General features: G+C 49.0%; 2 protein-coding genes across 2 annotated transcripts; one reads left to right on the top strand and one right to left on the bottom strand.

The window, feature by feature from the left end:
* Positions 1 to 12,088: 12,088 nt before the first annotated feature.
* On the top strand, positions 12,089 to 13,300 carry KRP23_4322 (uncharacterized protein; the record flags this gene model as incomplete). Its single annotated transcript, XM_067889265.1, has 1 exon — positions 12,089 to 13,300. The coding sequence occupies one exon, from the start codon at positions 12,089 to 12,091 to the stop codon at positions 13,298 to 13,300; it is 1,212 nt and encodes a 403-aa protein (XP_067748440.1).
* Positions 13,301 to 16,759: 3,459 nt separating this feature from the next.
* On the bottom strand, positions 16,760 to 17,884 carry KRP23_4321 (uncharacterized protein; the record flags this gene model as incomplete). The annotated part of the gene is made up of 1 exon (XM_067889263.1): positions 16,760 to 17,884. One exon carries the CDS (start codon positions 17,882 to 17,884, stop codon positions 16,760 to 16,762), a length of 1,125 nt encoding a protein of 374 aa, XP_067748439.1.
* Positions 17,885 to 20,979: the final 3,095 nt, after the last annotated feature.

Below are 20,979 nucleotides of genomic sequence, written 5' to 3'. Positions count from 1 at the left end.
TACTGCATGACCAAAGTCACGCACACCCTACTCCTACATATGTAACTCCTACTATGCACCCACACGCATGTCCACGCCGCGTGAGCACTTGGACACGCTCCCACACGCGCGCACACAACCTGCGCGTCTCATCATGAGCACTTGACGCCGCCACAAAGCCCCCCCCCGCACACGCGTAGAGGCACGCGCACGCACACACGCCTTGCACCCACACCTGGTGCACACACGCACATGCACACGCAGCACCCTCTAACATTCACGGAACGAGTCACATGGTTGACGTCGTGCCTGGCGCAATGTATATCGCGCCCGGTCGCCCAGACCTTAACTGAAGAGGAAGACGCGGGTTGCGATTCCTGTGTGGGTAACATAGTTCCACACACCAGGTGAGCCCATGGTGGCTTCACCCGACGTGGGTAACATCGTTCCCACGTCAAGTCGCACAGACTTAAACTGGATGAATTCCAGCCGCGATCGACTCGGTCACCCCGGAGGGGGATCGATCGTAAGAGGGGGAGGGGTTCGGAAATACCTCTCCTCCCAAGTCTCTAGGAAGACTAGCTTCTTCACGGAAGCTGTTGTTGGTATGAGCCAACAACTATACAGCATCAGTTCTGCGCGCTTGCGGCACTTGAGGCAGCCGTGGTACATTGAGCACACGGCATACCTCTGGCGTACGGGAGCACAGCCCTGTACGCCGACGCGGTCACATGTGGTGATGAGTGCCGTGCATGCTTGCACGCACTCGGAACATCTCAATGTTCTAGTGGTAGCCGTATTACACGGCGAACCACTGACGTATGGGCTCACAGGCCCGTACGCCGTCGTGGTCATGAAAAAGACCGAGTGTCGTGCAGGCTTGCACACACTCCGACCGTGTCCTGGTCTTGGCGATGCACGAAGCAATCGCCGGCACCAGAGTGAAGGTGGTAGAGAGTGCATGTAACTCTCCACCATGCTTCAAGTAGCGATGGGTACCTCGGTATCGAAGTCCGACACCGAAGTGTCTATGGTACAACGACCTAGACGCGGGGTGGAGCTTGCAGCTCTTCCCGAAATGCTCTTATTGATGAGCAGGCTGGTAATGGCAGCCGTCGTATCACTACGACGAAGCACGATGCTTAGTGCTTTGGTCAACGAATGACCTGAGCGCGTGTTCGGAGCCGATGCTTCACGCGCTCAGCCATGACTAGCGTAACCCATGCGGGTCCGCTATCATGGCAGGAGGTGAGCTGCGAGCTCCCTCCACTCTTGGGCTATGTGATGCCCGGGATGGTGTCGACCCACACGGGAGACACAAGACACACGAAGTGTCAGGGAGGGCCCACGTCTCCTCCCAAGTGAGCTGCAGGTGGTCAAGGAGAACCACCGCAAGTTTGGATGCAGTAGCATCCCGTGCCGAAGCACTGAGCGCTTGCTAGCACCGCAACGCGAGTTGCTAAGGACGGCGGCTTCGCGGCCGACATCGTCCTCTGTGCAAGGAAGCACCTCGCGGTATCCGCCACGGACACAAGTCACTGCGTGACTGTCGAGAGGGCGCACCAGCCGTGCTGTGGCTGCGCCCGGGAATTCCCAATTTGGGAGTTCCAATTCTCTCCCTTCTGATAGGAGAATAAGGTGTGAATCTCAGATAAGTGGGGGAGGATGTAACGGGGTACACCGACGTGTACCCATGTTACATAAAGAGTGACGGGATGTCTCTCTTTTGTACCCATGGTACGTGGTACCGGTTGGCGGTGAGCCAACCATTGGGCACTTGTTTAGCTTTTACTATAGTTGACTTAGGATCAAGCTTGACTCACCTATAAAATATATTCAGTCTTTAAACCTACCGTCTAAGTCGTAGTCGGTTCCCTTAGACCGGGAACCGTGAACTTGTTGTTCACCGAGAGCTTACGCTCTCTAGCACTTCCTCTGTGCAAGGTGCTGTGTGCCCCGTCACAATAGCTAAGTGACATCAATGTACCTCACTGAAAAACAAAACAATCCCCCTTTTTCATCACGTCACGTTTGTTACCGGTACTTACAAGCGATTGAACGCGGCCTTGCTGCAAAGACGTTAGTGTCATTAGGAAGTTGGTTAGGGATTGTCGAGTGTGAGGCTGCTTTTGGTGAATGAATGAGCTGTGGGACCTACAGATTCATATCTACGAGAAGATCGACGCCCACGCGTGCTGTTCTCCCATGCCACCACTAAGTTCGTGGGCTTATTGCATCTACTAACCGCGCTCAAGATGTATGCCTCTTACCTACTGTATCCAACTAAGCCTTGATGAATGGGGGAAAAAAAACTTGTATAATCCGAGGTGAGTTAGTTGAAAATATCCAAAGCTTCTCGGGCAACGCATGGCATTAGTCAAGAAATAATTCCCCTCAGGCAGTAATTAATGGATCACCATCGGTGAGTTGCTCCTATACGGACCACAGCTGGTATGCTCTTATCCAGTGCACTCCGGTGTCGCCTCGTCTTCGATCGCAACGGTATCACATCACTTGCAACATTAGACTCACCACCGTGTAGCCTTCTGTGGTTGGCAAAATGGACACTGCTGTTGAATTGCCCGTTGGAATGCAGCCATTGTGTAAGGCTTGAGCTAGTTGAAGGCCGCGAGTGAAGGTAGTCCGCGATGTGGAAGCGTGTAGGTGGTTAGACGCAAATTGCAAAGTGATATTAGTTGGTTAAGGCCCTGTGGCCGGCCGTCTGGGCAGTGCCCAAGGCGGTGCTAAAATGAATGAATTTGATTGGTCAATCCACTTCAAGTTGAAGTGGGTTGACGTGCGCTATACAAAAGTAAATGTGCACGACAGAGATCATGCACCACAGTGCATGGTCTTTACTTACCCACTTGTCTTTGCGTAATAGTGGATGTTGTAGTTTGGATATGCGGGCCTTGACGTGCTCGTCACGTCTCGATCCTTACATCCTCCCGGGTTTGACTTCGCGTTGACGGCGCTTGAAGTCGTCGACGAGAACTTTCCAGTGAGAGACGTGCTTGATGTCTTTCTCGAGTTCCCACGAAGATTCGTGGTCTGGGAGACCATGCCACTTGACAAGCCACTCAGTCTTGCGATTGAACTGGCGCTTGCGTAGAAGTTTCTCGATAATGTGGAGGTCTTCTCCAGTGTCTTCATTCGTGATGATGCGAGATGCTTTCAGAAGAACACGAGTCTCAAACTTGTCCGGGTTGGAGACGTAATGGCTGAGAACGTCTACGTTGAAAGTAGGGTTCAGCGACTTCATACTGCGTGGCAAAATCAGACGAGCAGCGTTGTCGTTGATCATGCGCTTGATAACGAACGGACCAACTTTTCGAGCGGCTAACTTTGCACGTTTGACGTCAATGACTTTCGCAGCATGCTTGAGTGGAATACGGCGTGTATCCAGCATAACCAAATCTCCTTCCTTGAATTGCACATTGCTACGGTGTTGATCGTAGTACTTCTTTTGCGATGCTTGAGCCTTGAGTAGGTGCTCCTTGGCTTTGACAATAATCTTGTCACGTTCATCCTTGAAGCGGTTTGCATACTCAGACAGTCCTTGTTGTACTTGAACTGTGGTAGACAGCGTAGGAAAAGTTCCGAAGGGATTGCGTTCCTTACGCCCTGTGTCTACTTCAAATGGCGAACGTCCTGTAGAGGCACTGACTAGCGTGGCATGAGCATACTCAATCGTCCCCAACTTGGCAGCCCAGTCATCACCATGATACGAGACCATGCAACGAAGTGCGTCTTCTAGTACCAGGTTTTGACGTTCAGTTTGGCCGTCAGCTTGAGCGCGGTACGACGTTGTCATATTCAATTGTATACCCATGACCTGCGCGAGAGATTTCCAAAATCGCGATGTGAATTTGGGATCACGATCACTGATTACCACTGCAGGCACTCCATGATGCCGAACGACGTTGTCGAAGAAATAATGAGCGATTTCTTTGGCATCATCGGTAGTGTGAACGGGACAGTAGATCGGACGCTTGGATAACTTGTCCACGATGGTCATGATAGCATCATAGCCATCTGATTCTGGCAATCCAGTAACGAAATCTATGGAGACGACTTCCCAACATTCCTTAGGAATCGGAATTGGAATCAGCTTGCCATTCTTCTTGGCGTTGCTGTGCTTCCAACGTGTGCATGTTTCACAACTTTGCACGTAATCAGAAACGTCTTCATGAAGCGACGCCCAGTAGTACCATTGCTTGATACGGAGGTACGTACGACGAATTCCTGGGTGCGCGGCAATACTGGAATCATGAAATTGCTCAATAATATTCGTCCTTAGATGATTGCGCTGCGATTTCGGGACACAAAGTCTCATCACTTTGGACTCCTTGTTGTCCGTGAATTGCACATAAAGCAATTGATCCTTGAGTATGTATGGATCATGCGGACTACGACACTTGTCACGAAATCCGGGATCAGTGCGGTAGGCTTTGATGAACTCTTCTTTGAGATTCGAAGTCCATCCTAGCGAACTTGCATGTTGCATTTGCACAACTGATGTGGCAATTTCTGCATCTTGAACAGGAGTGTAGAGATAACCATCGGAAAGATCATGTAAGGCGATGTGACCAGTAGAAACATCCGCCATCTCCTCCCCCGAAAATTCAACAGGCGAGAGAGCTGCAGATATCATGGTCGTATTCACCTTCTGGGAGTCTCCATCATGTTGCTGTGCACGGTAGCGTGATCCAAAACTGGCACACTGCGGTGTACACGTATGAAAGTTGATCGTATTGATAGCGGAACGCGCAATACTCTGTGAGACTGGAACCGTCGCGATTTGACTGTCTGGAGTCAATAGCGAAGCATTGACTGTGCGTAGATTGCTAATTACGCGAAAACTCGATGTCGGTTTATCACTTTCAGACTCACAATAATGAAAACTGATTGTGCAGACAAGAGGCGGAGCCAATTGTGGTGATATCAACGCAGTCGGAGTTGAATCCATTGGAGGACGGGACAGTGTATCAGCTACGACATTCATCGATCCTTTCAGGTGATGCAGGGTGAAGTCGAACTGAGCAAAGAAGGTCAAGAAGCGTGCAAGCTTCGAAGAAACCTTCGGGTGGTGTAACAACCACTGACATGCACTGTTGTCCGTGTAGATGTCGAAATGACGACCATAGAGGTAATGACGCCATTTTTCCAGCGACAGCTTAATTGCATAGAGTTCCTTCTCGTGGGTAGGCCAATTTTGTTCATGCACACCCAACTTCTTGGAGAGGAAAGCTAACGGATGATCGTGTCCGTTGTGCTTTTGCGAAAGTACTCCACCCACACAATATCCTGAAGCATCGGTTGTCACGATGAACTGAAGAGAGAAATCCGGTAAAGTCAGGACTGGGGCGGATTGCAATGCTGATTTTAGCTTGCTGAAGGCGGTATCATGCTCTTAATTCCAATTCCAGGTATGGTCCTTCTTGACTAGAGGTCCAAACGGTAAGGCGATTGTCGCGTAGTTGTAAATGAAGCGACGGTAGTAGCCTGCTAGACCCAAAAAGCTTTGCAATTGCTTTTGGTTCATGGGAATTGGCCAATTGGCGATCACTTCAGTTTTCTTGGAATCCACCGCAATACCTTGACTTGACACGGTGTGGCCCAGGAACTGAACTTGATTCTGCCCAAAATGACATTTCGAACGATGACAGTACAGCTTCTCTCTGCGTAACACTTCGAAGAGCGTGCGGAGATGCTGCAGATGCTCCTTCATGTTCTTGGAAAATACACAAATGTCATCCAGATACACCACGATAAACGGATATTTGCCTAGTAGGACACGCATAAGACGTGACCAGACACCTGGCATTCCAGCAAGACCCATTGGCGCAACACACCACTGACAGGTCTCAGAATGAGTGCGGAACGCTGTGTACTGACGACTTTTCAAGGCAATCCTCATCTGATGGTAACCTTGCGCGAGATCCAAGACTGAGAAGATGATGCATCCATACATCTTGTCAAATGTTTCGTCAACTCTTGGGAGTGGAATTCTGGCGATGATCGTTTGCGAGTTGAGCCAACGATAATCAATCACCCAACGAATCGGTAACGTGGCATTTCCCGACCGTAGGCACTCAGCTCGAGAAAGTTGTTTCCCTGATTTCGGGTCTTTCTTCGGGATACCAAAGATGTTGGAAACCCAAGGTGAATCGGATAGTTCGATCCAACCTTTCTTCAACTTTTCTTCGACAAATAGATCAAGGGCATCTTGTTCTGTCTTCGAGAGCCGAAAAGGTGCGCGTGTGCTTGGCATAGCATCTGACTTCATGTTGAGCTCGAATTCCACGCGTCGATGAGGAGGTAACCCATCGGGTAAAACGTCTGGAAACACGTCAGCAAACTCATCAAGGAGAGGCACAATTTCTTGTGGTTCCTCCGTGACGGGTTGAGCTGGAGTAATTTTGACGCGGTAAATCTCATCGTAGTCATGGCGCTTGGCTTTGGCTTTGAACTCAGCACCAGATACTTCCACCTTGCGCAACACTGGCTTCATTCCTTGCGGTTTGAACTGCAGGTGATGAGTACGCCAATCAATAATTGGTTGGTACTTGGTAAACCAAGGTTTTCCGAAAATGACATCGTGTTCAGGACTCATAGACCATTCCAGGACCTCTAAGTCTCTGAATCGATAACCATCCTGACCTTGCCTTTGTGAACGGCACGTTTCTTCGTTGTGCTTCCGTCAAACAAGGTGACTCGAGAGATCATGGTGTCAGGAATAGTATCCACCAATCCAGGACGAATGACATTGCATGTGGCTCCCGTGTCTAACATAATGGTAACACGTTTGCCTTCACACAGACCTGGCTTCCGAATCAACTCATTCGGAGCTGGTAGTGACTGGATGGTAGCAGCGTTGAGATCATTTATCTCAACAACTTCAACGGACTTTGGCTTTTCAGTGGCCAAAGTGTGAACAGCGAACAGACCACGCTTAGTGTTAGACTGATAGCTGTTGTTCGCTCCATGATACTGTCGATTTTGAAGCTTGAAGCACTGTTCAATCGTGTGACCAGGATTCTTACAGTACCGACACTTCTTCGGGTTGCCACTGTTGCGGTTATTGTTCTGAACAGGGCGACGATAATTGTCACGGCGGGGGTTATGCACATGACCAGTGTCGATTTCCATAGGCTCAGGTTCATTCTCAGCAGGACGCTGTGGAGCCGTGTTGGAACGAGCGAATGACGTGGAGTTGGAACGTCCAAAAGATCTTGGAGGTGTCCAACGATTCTTCTGAAACGGACCAGCACGAAAGTGTGATCTGTCATACTCGAGTGCAATTGAGAGAGCCTCAGATACCGTCGTGCAGCGACGATACTGAACTTCTTCTTTTGTGGGGCTAACAAGACCTCGAATGAAGTACGTGATCTTGTCAAGCTCACTCATGTCCTTGACTTGCATGATAGCAACGCGGAACTGAGAGATGTAGTCCTCCAAGCTAGAACAACGTTTTTGCTTGAGACTGTACAGTCGATCTCGAAGACGCTCCTGAAGATCCGGAGGAACAAATTCCTTCGTGAGCTTCTGGATCAAGTCTTGGACGTCACTAATGGAATCCCTGCAAAGCATGTACCATGCAGCAGCATTTCCCCTGAAATTGGCAGTCATCATGGCAATGATGCGCTTACTCTGATTCTCATCTTGCCAATTAATGTTCTTCGCCTCAAAGTAATGAATAACTTGGTCGAAGTACAATTCAACCGAGTCACCCATGTTTCCATAGAAGCGAGGTAGGCTTATACCTTCAACTTTGACTTCCTTGCGTTGCGAAGTCAAAACGTCGATTAGTGCTTGTTGCTTCTGCGCCATTTCGACCACAGACTGTGTCAGACGGTCAGCAGACCATCCGCCAGGATTTAACGAAGTCATGATAGTGTAACTTGAGCTAAAAGCTGATTAAAGTTACGTTACGAATGTACAGCTGCTAGCTACTAGAACTAGAGCTATAACGACACTGTCAACAGCTACTCGAAACGGGCGCGCTTGATGCTGATAACGCGATCAACAAAAGCACGAACTTCGGTGTCGATGCGGTTGACGCAGGTGTTCAAGTTGTCGACGGTCTCGTAGAGAAACAGTCCAAACTCAGTCTCGATAACACGGTCGAGGTGAGTTTCGAAAAACGGAAAGAAAACTTCACGGAGATGTTCCGTCAAGCAAGTAACCTCGTACTGCAAATGGATAGCAGCACGAACTGTGAAAGTGCGTTGAACGGCTTGTTCAATGGTGAGAATGAGACGATGTTGCTGATCTTCTTCCCACTCACGAGCAGTTCGCTTAGGCATAGACTGGAAAAATACCCAAAGCTTACTCGAAAATTACGCGAAAATTCAGGAAACGACTGAAAATTACGCGGATTCTCAAATTCGGAATTATACGGGTGCTGGGGTTTAGGCAACTACTGATTGGCTGAGCCAAAGTGCAATTACACTAAAACAATGCGAAAAAAGTTTAAAACAACACTTAAACAACGCTACTTAGCGCTAATTCAAGCGTTGGCGCTTTGCCTTGTAATTGGATTTCTTCTGGCAGAAACCCTGAACAAGTAGCTCTTCCTTTTGAGCCTCTTCAAGTGCTCTTTTACGCGAGCTCTCCTTAAGTTCACGGTCGAATACAGTAGTGAGTGTGTTATGAATACGCACCACTTGTAAACTTAGGATACGGCAAGCTTCTCGATAAAGTATACGCTCGGACTTAGAGTGGAAACTCTTCTCCTGGTCTTGTAAGTGGTGAGTTAAGCTTGCAAGACGATTAACTGAGTTTAATCCCTTAATACGAAGTCGATCTACTGCTTGTAGATTAGGGTCTGGGTTTGAGTTGAGGTTTTTACTTTTTTGGTTGTTCACCTTGGTCATACAAGGCCAAAGGTTTTCGCAATATACTAGGCTTACGTGCGGGAAGGTGACTAGTGAAGCGAAAAGCGTTAAACTAGTACAAATCCTTCGGATAACTAACCGTTAGCAAAAAGCGTGAGGCTAGTTAGCGTAATCGACTAGCGAAAAGCGTTAATGTCGATTATGCAAGACTTTATACGGCTAGCGAAAAGCGTTAATGCCGCTAAGTCAGAGAACACGTAGAGTAGCAGTATATGCGAAAGCAGTAACCCTAACCCGGATAATTTAGCAGTAGTCGAGCTGAAAGCCGAAGTAGCGAGTCGAGTCGGTCGATTGAAGATCTTCTGACCACTTGCCCGGCGAAAATGACCGTAAGTGCTACCAGATGTAAGGCTTGAGCTAGTTGAAGGCCGCGAGTGAAGGTAGTCCGCGATGTGGAAGCGTGTAGGTGGTTAGACGCAAATTGCAAAGTGATATTAGTTGGTTAAGGCCCTGTGGCCGGCCGTCTGGGCAGTGCCCAAGGCGGTGCTAAAATGAATGAATTTGATTGGTCAATCCACTTCAAGTTGAAGTGGGTTGACGTGCGCTATACAAAAGTAAATGTGCACGACAGAGATCATGCACCACAGTGCATGGTCTTTACTTACCCACTTGTCTTTGCGTAATAGTGGATGTTGTAGTTTGGATATGCGGGCCTTGACGTGCTCGTCACGTCTCGGTCCTTACACATTGCTTCCCCGAATGACCCCGTCCGGAAAACAACCCAAGAAATATGTTGAGTTGATTGTAGTTTGCTTCACCTGCTCTATTATAGTAGATTTCGATTGTGTGAGTCAGGTGAAGCAAACTATTCGCATGCTTCTAGCACTGTCATAAAGTGGAGTTCTGTCGCTTTTGCCTGATGCAATCAGATTCTGGTCATTCTGTTTAGAGTCCAAAAGTTTTGCAGTTTTGTACAAAAGTGCGCCAATTTGGGCCTACTTACCCTTAGTCCACGATGGTCACTACACTTACGCATCAGAGTCTGCAGACAACATTTATTGGAGCGATCCCCGCAGCCTTTTGAACTGGTTCAGATCCATGATTTGCCCTACCCCATACATTGAAAAACCATTTTATTCTTCAAGTGATTAAAGGCAGCGGTTCAGACTCAAAATCTGAAAGAGCCCCCCCCCCCCTCTTTCAGATCATGGATCTGGGTTTTGGCAGAATAAACCTGCGAACATGAATAAAATGACCTCAATTAAGCGCCCTACCTGTCAATACTAATAATTTCAACTAACAAGCCGCACTCACTTTTCCGCATCAAAGGTCTGTCCCGCATCAATCTCAAGACCCCAGACTGCCCACCACGGATGCGGAGGTGGACACAGAGGCCGGGCGACAGCAGCGGAGCGAGCAGAAGCTGGGAATTCTTAACTTATAGGTGTGTAGAAGAACCTATTTAAGCCTTTGAGCTGTTATCACCAACCGCAAGCATCATCATGACAAGGCGCGGGAGGGTCGCAGGTGTCGAGAATGACAGCCCCCACGATGTGGACGTCCTCCTGGAATTCATTAGTGACGTTCTACCGACGGGTGCGAATGAATGGGAGTGAGTGCGGCACAGCTATGAAGACTATGCGGTCGAAACCAACTGCGCAGAGCGCGAACTGGTGTCGCTCAAGAAGAAATTCCAAGCGTTGCTAAACGTCAAGAAGCCAACGGCGGATTCGAGGTACCCGTCAGATCCAGCGCCGGATCGAAGAAAAGGTGTCTATGAAGAACGATGTTGACGACGAAAGAGCTTTGAGCAATGAAGAGGACAGCTACTCGACAGCATCCCACACTCCTCCGGCGTTAGGTGAAAATAAAGGTGCCAACTCATGCCATTGCCTGTTTGCACCCTACCTGAGTTCAAAGTGCGAAAGCAAGTAGTGAAAGCAGCTAACATCAAATCCGGTCGTAGTGATAAATGCTCTGCCATTTCCAGCGCCGTACATCGCCTCCCATGCCGTTCCATATCGTGGCTCCGGGTGGAGGTCGGCTCTCGTGAGGTAGTGTTGGCCGCGCTGACGATCACGCTTCTCTCTCTGGCCTTGGGCGGTGAGTGCAAGCATCAGAATGAGCACAATGCTCTCGTCGTTGCCCTCGTAGCTCATATTATAATAGATGCGGAACAAAGTGGCACGTACTTTTCTAAATCTGTGCGCACCAGCTAAACCTATGTTTTGGCATCCCAGAATAGCGGGAATCGCTCCAATAATGGCACCAGCACTTCGCAATTCGCGCCGATTGGCTAAAGTGGTCTCCGGAATACCTCCAGCGCCTCTTCGGAGGATCCCCCTTTTCGGATGCGAAGTCCCCCCGCGTGGGGCCGAGAAGAAGGGATGGGGTGTTCCTGTACGCCGGGCGCGGAAGCAGCGCCGTGCTTGGCGAATACCACCAAGATTATCAACTACGCTGCAGCATGTGGGGCCTGGTGACCCCTGCGTGTACACAAGATCACACACCAAGCCGCGACGGACCTGGCGGACCCATCGCGTTCAAGATCTCGCTGCCAAAGCACGGAGGATCCGGTAACCCCTCCAGTGTTCCAGTTATCTACCAAGGCGCCAGGACATGGTACACCCTCGCGCTCGGACAGCTCAAGCATCAGCTGCTTAAGTACCAAGGCACGGAGGGCATGGTGACCCCTCCCGTGATCAAGATTTCCCACCACATCGCGACGGACCTGGTGCCCCGTAGCGATTCTGACCCAGCACCAAACCACTGAGGACGTGGTGACCCTCAAGTGTTCAAGTCTGCCCACCAAAACGCGGAGGACTTGGTGGAGCCTTCGTGTTGCACGATTATCGTGATCCATCGTGGCGGGAGATCTTGGTGACCCTCCTGCTTCCGTAAAGTTCATCTGCCGTTCACCTCGGCCTCGATACATCAACATTGGGTTAAAATCCCACAGAGATATTGGGCTTCGACGCCCCCAGCGACTTTCAGGGCTCTATAGTTTCTAGTTAAACACAAATAGAGGACCTCATTAACCCCCCCCCAAAATAATGGCACCAGCACTTGTACCAGCTTTATGGTGTTCAAAAATACTCAAAAAATAATTCGTCTGAGGAGGGTCACCATCGCAGAGTTGCTCCTGTACGGACCACAGCTGGTATGCTCTTATCCAGTGCACTCCGGTGTCGCCTCGTCTTCGATCGCAACGGTATCACATCACTTGCAACATTAGACTCACCACCGTGTCGCCTTCTGTGGTTGGCAAAATGGACACTGCTGAGCCTTCGACTCCGACGCGCGACTGGGCCGCTTCGACTGCTGCATCATGGGCGAAGGAGGTCGAGGAAGAGATGAGACTTCAGCGACGACGCCAATGCATTGCACGGTGTCGAGCCAGGACGAAACTGGAACTCCAGCAGATGCACCAAGAGCGGGAACGACTCGAGCAACAAGTGAAGCAGCAGCTCGCGGCTTTAAGTGAGGGCGTTGCGAGGAGAGCGAACGATGACGAAGGAATCAGCGACGAGGTTTATCAACTCGCCCTGGAAAGTGACGCTCTGCGGACTGAGGCACTTGCGATTCGTAACCAGCTACAGCAGTACAATCGTTGCTGGTCGCTAGTCCACGAAGCTGCTGTAGATTGCGGTCTGTCCTCAGAGGAACCTTCGAGTTCTCTCCCAGTTCGCGAAGCTAGCAAGGCTTCCAAGTGGGTGTCGAGGCCACCTCTCGATGAATCCGGCTGGCAAGTGTATTTCCAGGATGAGGCGACGTCGTTTTACTTCCATCCGTTTACACGCAAGGAATTTGACGATATTCTCCAGCGCTGTGACGATACGCTGGCGCACGACCCTCCTCGAATAGAGGTAGCGGGGTCGCTTTTCGGCTGGACTGTGCATCGTGCTCCACTCACTCGAAGAACTGGTGACGGCTCTCTTGTGTCGCATGTGAGGTTTACCACGCGCGTTTCCTGCTCGCTGGACGCACTTGACGCATCGATAGTCAATTCCAATATGAAATCGTGGCTGCTGGTTGTAACACCGCCGAGCTGGGGCTACAACGAACGCGAACAAGCTTCTTGCCAGGTGTTGCAAGCGTTCGAGGAGGGTGCATACGTGATCGTGCACGATTTTCCAGGTCAACCGCGCTACCGCTACATCTGCCTTGCTCGTCGACTACCAAGAAAATCTCGCTTCGGAGAGCGTTCTATCACTTATGCAATGGTGCTTGCAGATTCAAAAGCCGATGCGCGAAACCATGCCTCTTATCAGCGTCATCATGGCATTGAGTGGGTCAAAGAAGGCGGCAGCTACGTCAAGTTCACCGAGATCAACGCCAACACTATAGACGTACACTATGATCACTGGGCTAGCTGCCACGACGAGCTTCACGCGCAGAACCTGTTTGTTCGATGGGCCCAGTTCATTATCGGATGGTTCCAAAGAATGATGTCGACAAACCGACTAATTCCGGAGAACTGAGATGAAAACTACTTGGATTTCAGAGAACAGAACGGAGAGATGAACTGAAGTACGTCAACAAATGACGTATTTTAGAGCAAGCCAAAAGGAATTCACCGCAATCCTCGACTTCAACTGCGAGTTGCCATGTTGAAGACAATAGCTGCTCCATGAAAGCAGCATGCCGGATCCAATCGACGTACACATTCCGTCCACTTCGTGCGAAGCACTGGCTTGGATGATCCGCTGAACGCCTTCCAAACGAGAAATCATTTTTACAAGCAATCGTTCGGAGGTGCTTGCCGAGCAAATCTAGTGGTACTTCGTCACGCAGCTAAGAGTAAGCAAGTCAAACAAGTTGTCGGTAGCGTAGTGTAAAAGTACTACAAGCAAATAGTAGCAGCATCGTACATCAAGCATGTTCCACGAATACTCGCCGACGTTGTGAGAAAGCTTGGCAAGGTGAATTCGTGGACTTGCTTGCAAACCACCGATTTGCTTGAAAAATCATCAGGAGTTGCTTGAAAGAAGATTAAAACATTAACTAGCATTAAAAAAAAACATACCTCCAGCAATCCGTCCTACATACATTCGCCTCGGAATTTGCGCACGTACGTATCCATTCATCTGGCGTCAACGCCCCCAGCTCCTCGACGAGACAACCATACACCTCGAGTCCGAGTTCGAATGCTGGGCGGTGGTATCATCAGCATCGTCGAGGGAGCACTATAATCGACGGTGAACCAAGCGTATAAAGTTTCTGCCCGAAGATATTCTACTGTTTCTTTGTTGGTAAAACAAAATCATCATAATTATTGCTTTTTGTCTTGTAGCCACTCAAAACGGAGAGTAAAGTCTGCACCTGCGCTCCGTCAAATACAGATAAATAAGTTAGAAGGATGACCGAGCGATACGTTGTCAATCTGGCAAAGCTAACGATACCGAAATGTTGGAGTTCGTACTGCAACACGACGAGGATCATGACAAAAAGGATGGCTTGTACGGGATACACTTCAGTTTCGATCACAAATGCGAGTTGGTACAAAGATGACAACGCAAATTTCCGTTGTAAGAAGGAGTTCAGGAAAAGGGGAGACCCAATTTCCAACACAACTAGCACCAGAACATCAGCTGCGGCTTCCATGGTCCAGTTGCCAGCGCCACCCGGACAATACGCGATAGTTGGTAGTTTCTCGAGGATGGATTTGAAACACGACGAAAACTAGCGGGACGACGCATTCCACGTACTCAACCAGCACCACATACTCACAATGGAACAGAAGCTGCAGACCTTGGACCACAAGCTTCTTCGATCGTTCCGCACGCCTCGAATTCGTATCGTGTTGTTCATCCGGAGTGGCGGTTAGTGTAGTTCCAGCTAAATGCTCCACTGCGGGGGCTACTTGTAACCTTAACGGCGTAATCGAAGCAAGTTGGGTCCGTCGAATGCTTAACCTCTTCGAGGAAAGGTTGCTACTTGGTTCATCTTTCGGTTGGTATACACCTGACGCATCGAGTAAATTGAGTTCTGTCTCCTTTTCTTTTGTAAGCGGATAACGCAGACAAGCCCAAAGTCGCACACCTTGAAAGGATTTCGCTCGAAAGCTACCGGAGTCCCGTATCGTGGCACGTACCATCGTCAGCAAGCTGGAATCGTCTCCATGTTGGTGGACTTGGGAGTGTTTGCGGTCGTTGAGAAGTTGTAGCAACAGTTTCGAATTTGCTCGCATCTCTCGAAATTCGAGAACGGACTGGCCAATATCTGCCCCAATGAAGAGAATTGTCAGCGACATGAATTTTGCAGTTGACAAACACACCGAAATGAATAGAGTGCTCATGAAATCCACCGATAATGCCACCAGTGTCGGCTTCATGTCTTCTAGCTCGCGTGTAGAGTGCACCATCAAATGCTTCCCAGCAAATTTAAAAACTGGCAGAATGGCGACTAGTAAGCCACGTTATCGCTCGGATACCTGCTCGTAAAGCACCTTGTAGATCGGAAACGAACCACAAAGCACCATAAACGTCAGGAAATACTTGTTATATCTGTCAAAATGAACTTTGAGTGGCGATTCGTTCGCGAACAGGACTGAGCCCAAGGCGATCAAAATCATAGTTGATGTAAAAATGCCGATAGGAAAAGTTGAGAATTGCATCATGAGTGGAATTGGGAACCCGATCGTACTGGCGGCTACGAGGGAAACTCCCACGAAAGATATGATCACCCCCACAGCAACGAAAATTCGTTTAGGACACGGAATTTGATACATAACAATTTCTTCTAACATGAACCAAGGCCAGTTTTTTCTTTATAGAAGTGGTCTCAGATTGCGCAATTCTCTCCGTTTTCAATGACGATTCACGCAATCTAAATCTACTATAATAGAGCAGGTAAAGCAAACTACAATCAACTCAACATATTTCTTGGGTTGTTTTCCGGACGGGGTCATTCGGGGAAGCAATGGCTGCATTCCAACGGGCAATTCAATGTTACAACCTGCTCCAGTACTGTCATGAATCTCAGCTAGTCAATAGATGAGATGGTACAACCCACTGCTGGATTTGAATGGCAAACTGAGCCCATCCAACGAACAGATGCCGGGCATGCAGCTCGTCGTGACAGCTACTCCAGTGGTCGTAGCTCACGTCGACCGTATTTTCATCTATCTCCGTGAATTTGATGTAGGTGCCGCCCTCCTGCACCCAGTGAATGTACAACTCGGCCTGCTCGGCAGCGCGGCAACGCGCATTGGCTTCCGAATCCGTGATCACCGTGGCGTATGTTGCCATTCGTCGACCATCAGGCTGCTCTTTGGTCAGTGACCGTCGAGCGAGGTTGATGTAGCGGAAGTGCAATGGACCAGGAATATCGCGAACGAGTACGTACGCGTCCGTATCGAACTCTTGGAGGATTTGACAGCAAGTCTGTTCACGCTGATGGGACTCCCAGGTTGGAGGAGTGAAAACAAGCGGCCAAGCATCAATATCCAGAGTATGCAGCATTTTGTCTGCGTCGTCCAGTGAGCAATGCACTCGTCTGGTAAACCTTGCGTGAGCGACGATCGAGTCGTCTGCTCTCCGGGTCAAAGGGGCATGGTGAACTGTCCAGCCAAACAGAGCACCAGCCACCTCAATCTGCGGAGGTTCGAATGCCAATGTCTTGTCGCAGCGTTTGAGAACAGCGTCATACTCACTCCGTGTGAACGGGTGGAAGTAAAACGATGGCTTGCCCTTAACAAAGTGCACTCGCCTACCTTGCTCGTCTTGCTCCGTTGTTAGTGGTGCTGGTGTCCAGCGCGAGTCCCTCATTTCCCCCCTCGAAAGATACACAATTTATGTTGGTCATATATGGGCAGAGCTCACACAGGAATTCATGTAGTCAAAGGTGCAAATTCATTGAGGGATCCCAAAAAGATCCTTACAATTGGTTAGCACTGCATATCAAATTACTTCTACACGGAGAAGCGCTCTCTCTAACAATTACGCTTCTGAATGAAGCAAACGCGAGGGTACGACCATTTGTTCCCAGCGGAATGCGTAGTGCGCCCACTGCACGAATAAATATTGAGCGTGCAGCGTTCCTTGACAGCCACCCCAGTGGTCGTAGACAACGTCGGTGGTTTTGTCATTTACCTCCGTCAGCGTCAGGTGCGCGCCTCCCTCCGGAATCCACTCCACCTCGCCATCATTCGTCTCCACCGAACGATTTCGCTTATTAGCCTCCGAGTCTGCGATCACCATCCCGTACGTGATAACTCGCTTGCCCTCTCGTTCGGTCCAACAGGAGCGTTGCACGAGGCAGACGTAACGAAGATTCACTTCACCTTGCACGCTCCGGACAAGTACGCTCGTGTTGTCATCAAACCGCTGTAGCACAATTGTGCTAACGTCCGAAGAGCTGCTGCTCCAGTTCATTGGGGTTACAATCACAGGCCATGAGTCAATGCGTTCCCTCTTCATCGCCTCGAAAGCTTCTCGAAGCGAACACTGCACACGCTTGCTGAACCGCGCCTTTGCCACAAGATATTGGCAGCCTAAGCCCGAAGCCAATGTCGCCTGACGCACGTTCCAGCCCAGGAACTCTCCGACGCCACTACCAGGTAGAGCGGTCGGAGACAATTGAGAGGCACAGGAATCCATGGTGTTGTCGAACATACCTCGTGTGAATGGGTGGTAGTAGAACGACGGCTCCCCACCAGGGAAATGCACGCGCCAGCCAGACTGCTCTTCAATACATGGCAAAATAGACTCATTCTGCTCATCTTGGGGCTGGTTTGCCTCGTGCAGAAGTTGCAGGAATTCACTGTGAAGACCGATCTGGTTGCGAAGGGCTATGTTCTGGTGTCGAAGTCCCTCAATTTCCACCATCAGCTCACGTAACGTATCCACCATGAATTTAGGCTTGGTTGATCTGGACCTGCTACAAGCAGCGGCCATTCTCACCTTTGCACTAATTTTCTTGACTTGTCCCTCGAGTCGGCGGTACTCACTGCGCAAACCGCTTTGCTTCTGCTTTCTGTTGCGTCGGAACGCCACCATATCGACGCTGTGTCGCCGCCGTTTCTGCTCTTTCTCGACCTCGTCTGCGAAGACAATGTTCAGCATAGGATCAATTCCAATGAAGTCGAGGCTGCAGCCATGGATGAAAGGGTCGACGTCGGCGCCATCAAAGCTGAATGCATTCGTCGATAGCATGACAGTACTCCTAAAACGAGCGAGTGGCTAAAATGTTTTGTGGCAGTGAGTTGCCAACTTGGGCCGCGCTGATTATGATTTTTCTTGTGCAGGGGCGAAAGGTAATCAGATACAGACAACGACGGATAAATCCGACAGAACGAGTTGTACTTTTTACAGTGGGAATCGATCTAGCCAATCAAATTCTATTAATTTACTTGGTTCTTCTAAACCATATGCTTTTGCGTATTTTCTATGAGTTTACGGGTATTTTATGCGATGCTGCGTGTGGTTTATGCAGAATCTATGATGACATTACGCCGATCCCGACAGAGAAGCAGCCCTTTTACAATGAATCTTAGTATGGGGGGGATGTCAGTCAGTGGTGTCGGATTTATCCGTCGTTGTCTGTACATATTTTAATATTTTCACAATAAAATTTAGTCAGACAAGTATTTGTTAAACACAAATAAAATTCTCATTTTGAATTCAAATATTTTAAGAATAATATTATACTGTTAATAGTTTTTTTAAAATACTTTAATATTTTCCTAAATGATCATACATTGCGCTTTAAAAGCGCTGACGCCGGAGCTTCTCATAGTTAAAAGACACAATACATGCTACGAACAGGGACATGAGCTTCACGATACCACTTCCAGTCCGTGCTAATATTCGCACAAACGCTAACTTTACAGCTTGCACAGATTGACCCCTCGAGAACTGCCTAGCTCCACGTACGTGTTGGACAGATCTGGTATATACCAACAAACAATCTGCGAGCAGTAGGGATTGCCCTTGGCTCACTTGGTCGAAATTATATGTTCCGGCGATTGTTTGTTCTGTGGCGACCTCTAATTCAGGCATCTCTATTAATATCAGATATCACTTTACATATATACTATTTTGTAGAATTTTCGGTGATATTGCTTTTTGTATAATTTCATTTTTTAACAGTTGATACAATAGTAAAATAGTACTAATCGGACAAAGTATTGTGCATATTTTAACACTACTGTATAAGGTTGACGTGACGTGAGACTAAACCTAAGTATACGTCCATGTGTCGCCGCATATGCCTGATACCCAGGGACAGGCGACCAACGCTTTTCACGCAATCGAAGGAAACCAACGTATGATAATTTGTCTTTGTCATAGGGCAAATCTTTTGGTGGAGTCGAATGCGCAACTGATGAGAGATTGGGAAGTCCAGAGCGGATTTGCACTCTTGCGGACCTCGGCTCCGGCTTTCCACCAGCTCGCCTGGAGCTCAAACCATGTGCAACGACATTATCATAAATGTCAAATTTTGTCGTGCACAAGCACCCTGGCCATCGTAATCCTATCACTACTACCTAACGCGTAGCATGCCTCGCAGCACAGATTGACCAGGTTGTGCGTTTCTCGCCACAATGACAGAGTATGAGTCATATGGACGAGTGAACCTGTACGGCGCGGGTGAACCCGTATTTTAATACGAATTGTATGATACCAGTAGCACGAGACCGCGTCAAAGCATGTGCTGTACTAAACTGGTTCCCGAAGACTCATTCCGTCATCCGGATATGCGACCATGACTTCGGTCTTAGTGAACCTGACCGTATTATTATAATAGCACGCCCACGATTTACCAAGCATCTTCACTGCTCTCTGAGGTTTGCCTTCGACGTGATGAATAGTAACTTACCACTGATAAACGCATCTCGTGATTCCTATGAACTGAGTGGTGACTTGAGAACAATGTACAGCACTTCGATGCCACTAGGTGCTTGATGGTTTGCAATGTTCATGCTGAATCTCCGCTACATATGCCTCGCACAACGTTCGCCTTGGACGGAGCGAAACGGAAAACGAGTGGTAACTTACACGACGGCGAGTGATGGAGGCCACCAAACGCAGTTATGCTGCGGAGTCGAATCAGGACGAACACTTTCACTTGGCAACGACCAGGAGATCGAGGAGCGGCAGGAGCGTAGGGCAATAGGTCGGTAGAAGAAGCATCAACTCTTTCTTTACTCATGGATCGCAGTGATTTCTCTGTCCAATTTAAGGCAAAACAAACATTAGCCCCATGTATTTTTAATATTATAACACTATTTTGATATTAAAATACATTAAATATCGTCCTGAACAGGACGCAGCTACGGTACTGGTAGGCAACGGCTGGTATGCATGAATACGGCGAATTATCCGACCATACTTATTTTTTGTATTGTGTACGGTTATCCTTTAATGACCAATCAACGATCTTTAGTTATAAATAGCCAATCATGAACACGCTACCAGATAGGATCTACCAATGATCGTTCTTAGGGTTAGGTAGGTCCTTCATACCAATCATCCCGACGTATGGGGTCGGAGGGGCAAGAACAATATGTTTATCTCCATTCAAATGTATAGTCTGTAGCTTATCACTTGCATATTTAATCCTATCCAACCTCTCCCGTCAAGGAATGGGTTTAGACGAGCTCAAGCCTGGCAACACCAAGCGAGCCAGGGCGACAGCATTCAATAGAGCGCAAATTCGGAGTTTGAATATGCTAAACGATGCATTGATCAGGATGATACAAATACCCGTTTGGACGAACTTCAGATCTGTCACTTGTTCGCAAAGAGAACCTCTCTGTTGACGCGGCAGGGGTATTCTTTGTGCGGCTCATCCGTTTGAAGATATCCGAAGAACAAGGTCTCCCGCTGTTCCCGGATCCCGGCTTCGTCACCTGCCCGCTCCATGCTGTTACTGTGGCGCTTATCACTCAGGCAGCACCGTTCGTCGCCTTGATCGACAACTTGCCAGTGATCCCAGTCAAAGCCGCTGTCAACTTGTCTCCGGCGACACCGTTGATGGAGGTCTTGAATCACCCTAACGAGCTCACCGTTCTAGAAGCTGCAGTCACTACTGTCGTCGCTGCCCCTGTACCCGCCGACACCACCCTGACCATCTACTCAGCTGCTTGATCTTGTCGCATGGGCTGCTGGTGTTACCGTCGCTCTCACGTCGCATTCGTTTCGCCGCGGTGGTTCTC

Source organism: Phytophthora ramorum, assembly GCF_020800215.1.
Source record: "Phytophthora ramorum isolate Pr-102 chromosome Unknown Phyram_PR-102_s0003, whole genome shotgun sequence".
Classification (NCBI taxonomy): domain Eukaryota; phylum Oomycota; class Peronosporomycetes; order Peronosporales; family Peronosporaceae; genus Phytophthora; species Phytophthora ramorum.
This window is presented reverse-complemented; position numbering and strand designations above follow the sequence as displayed.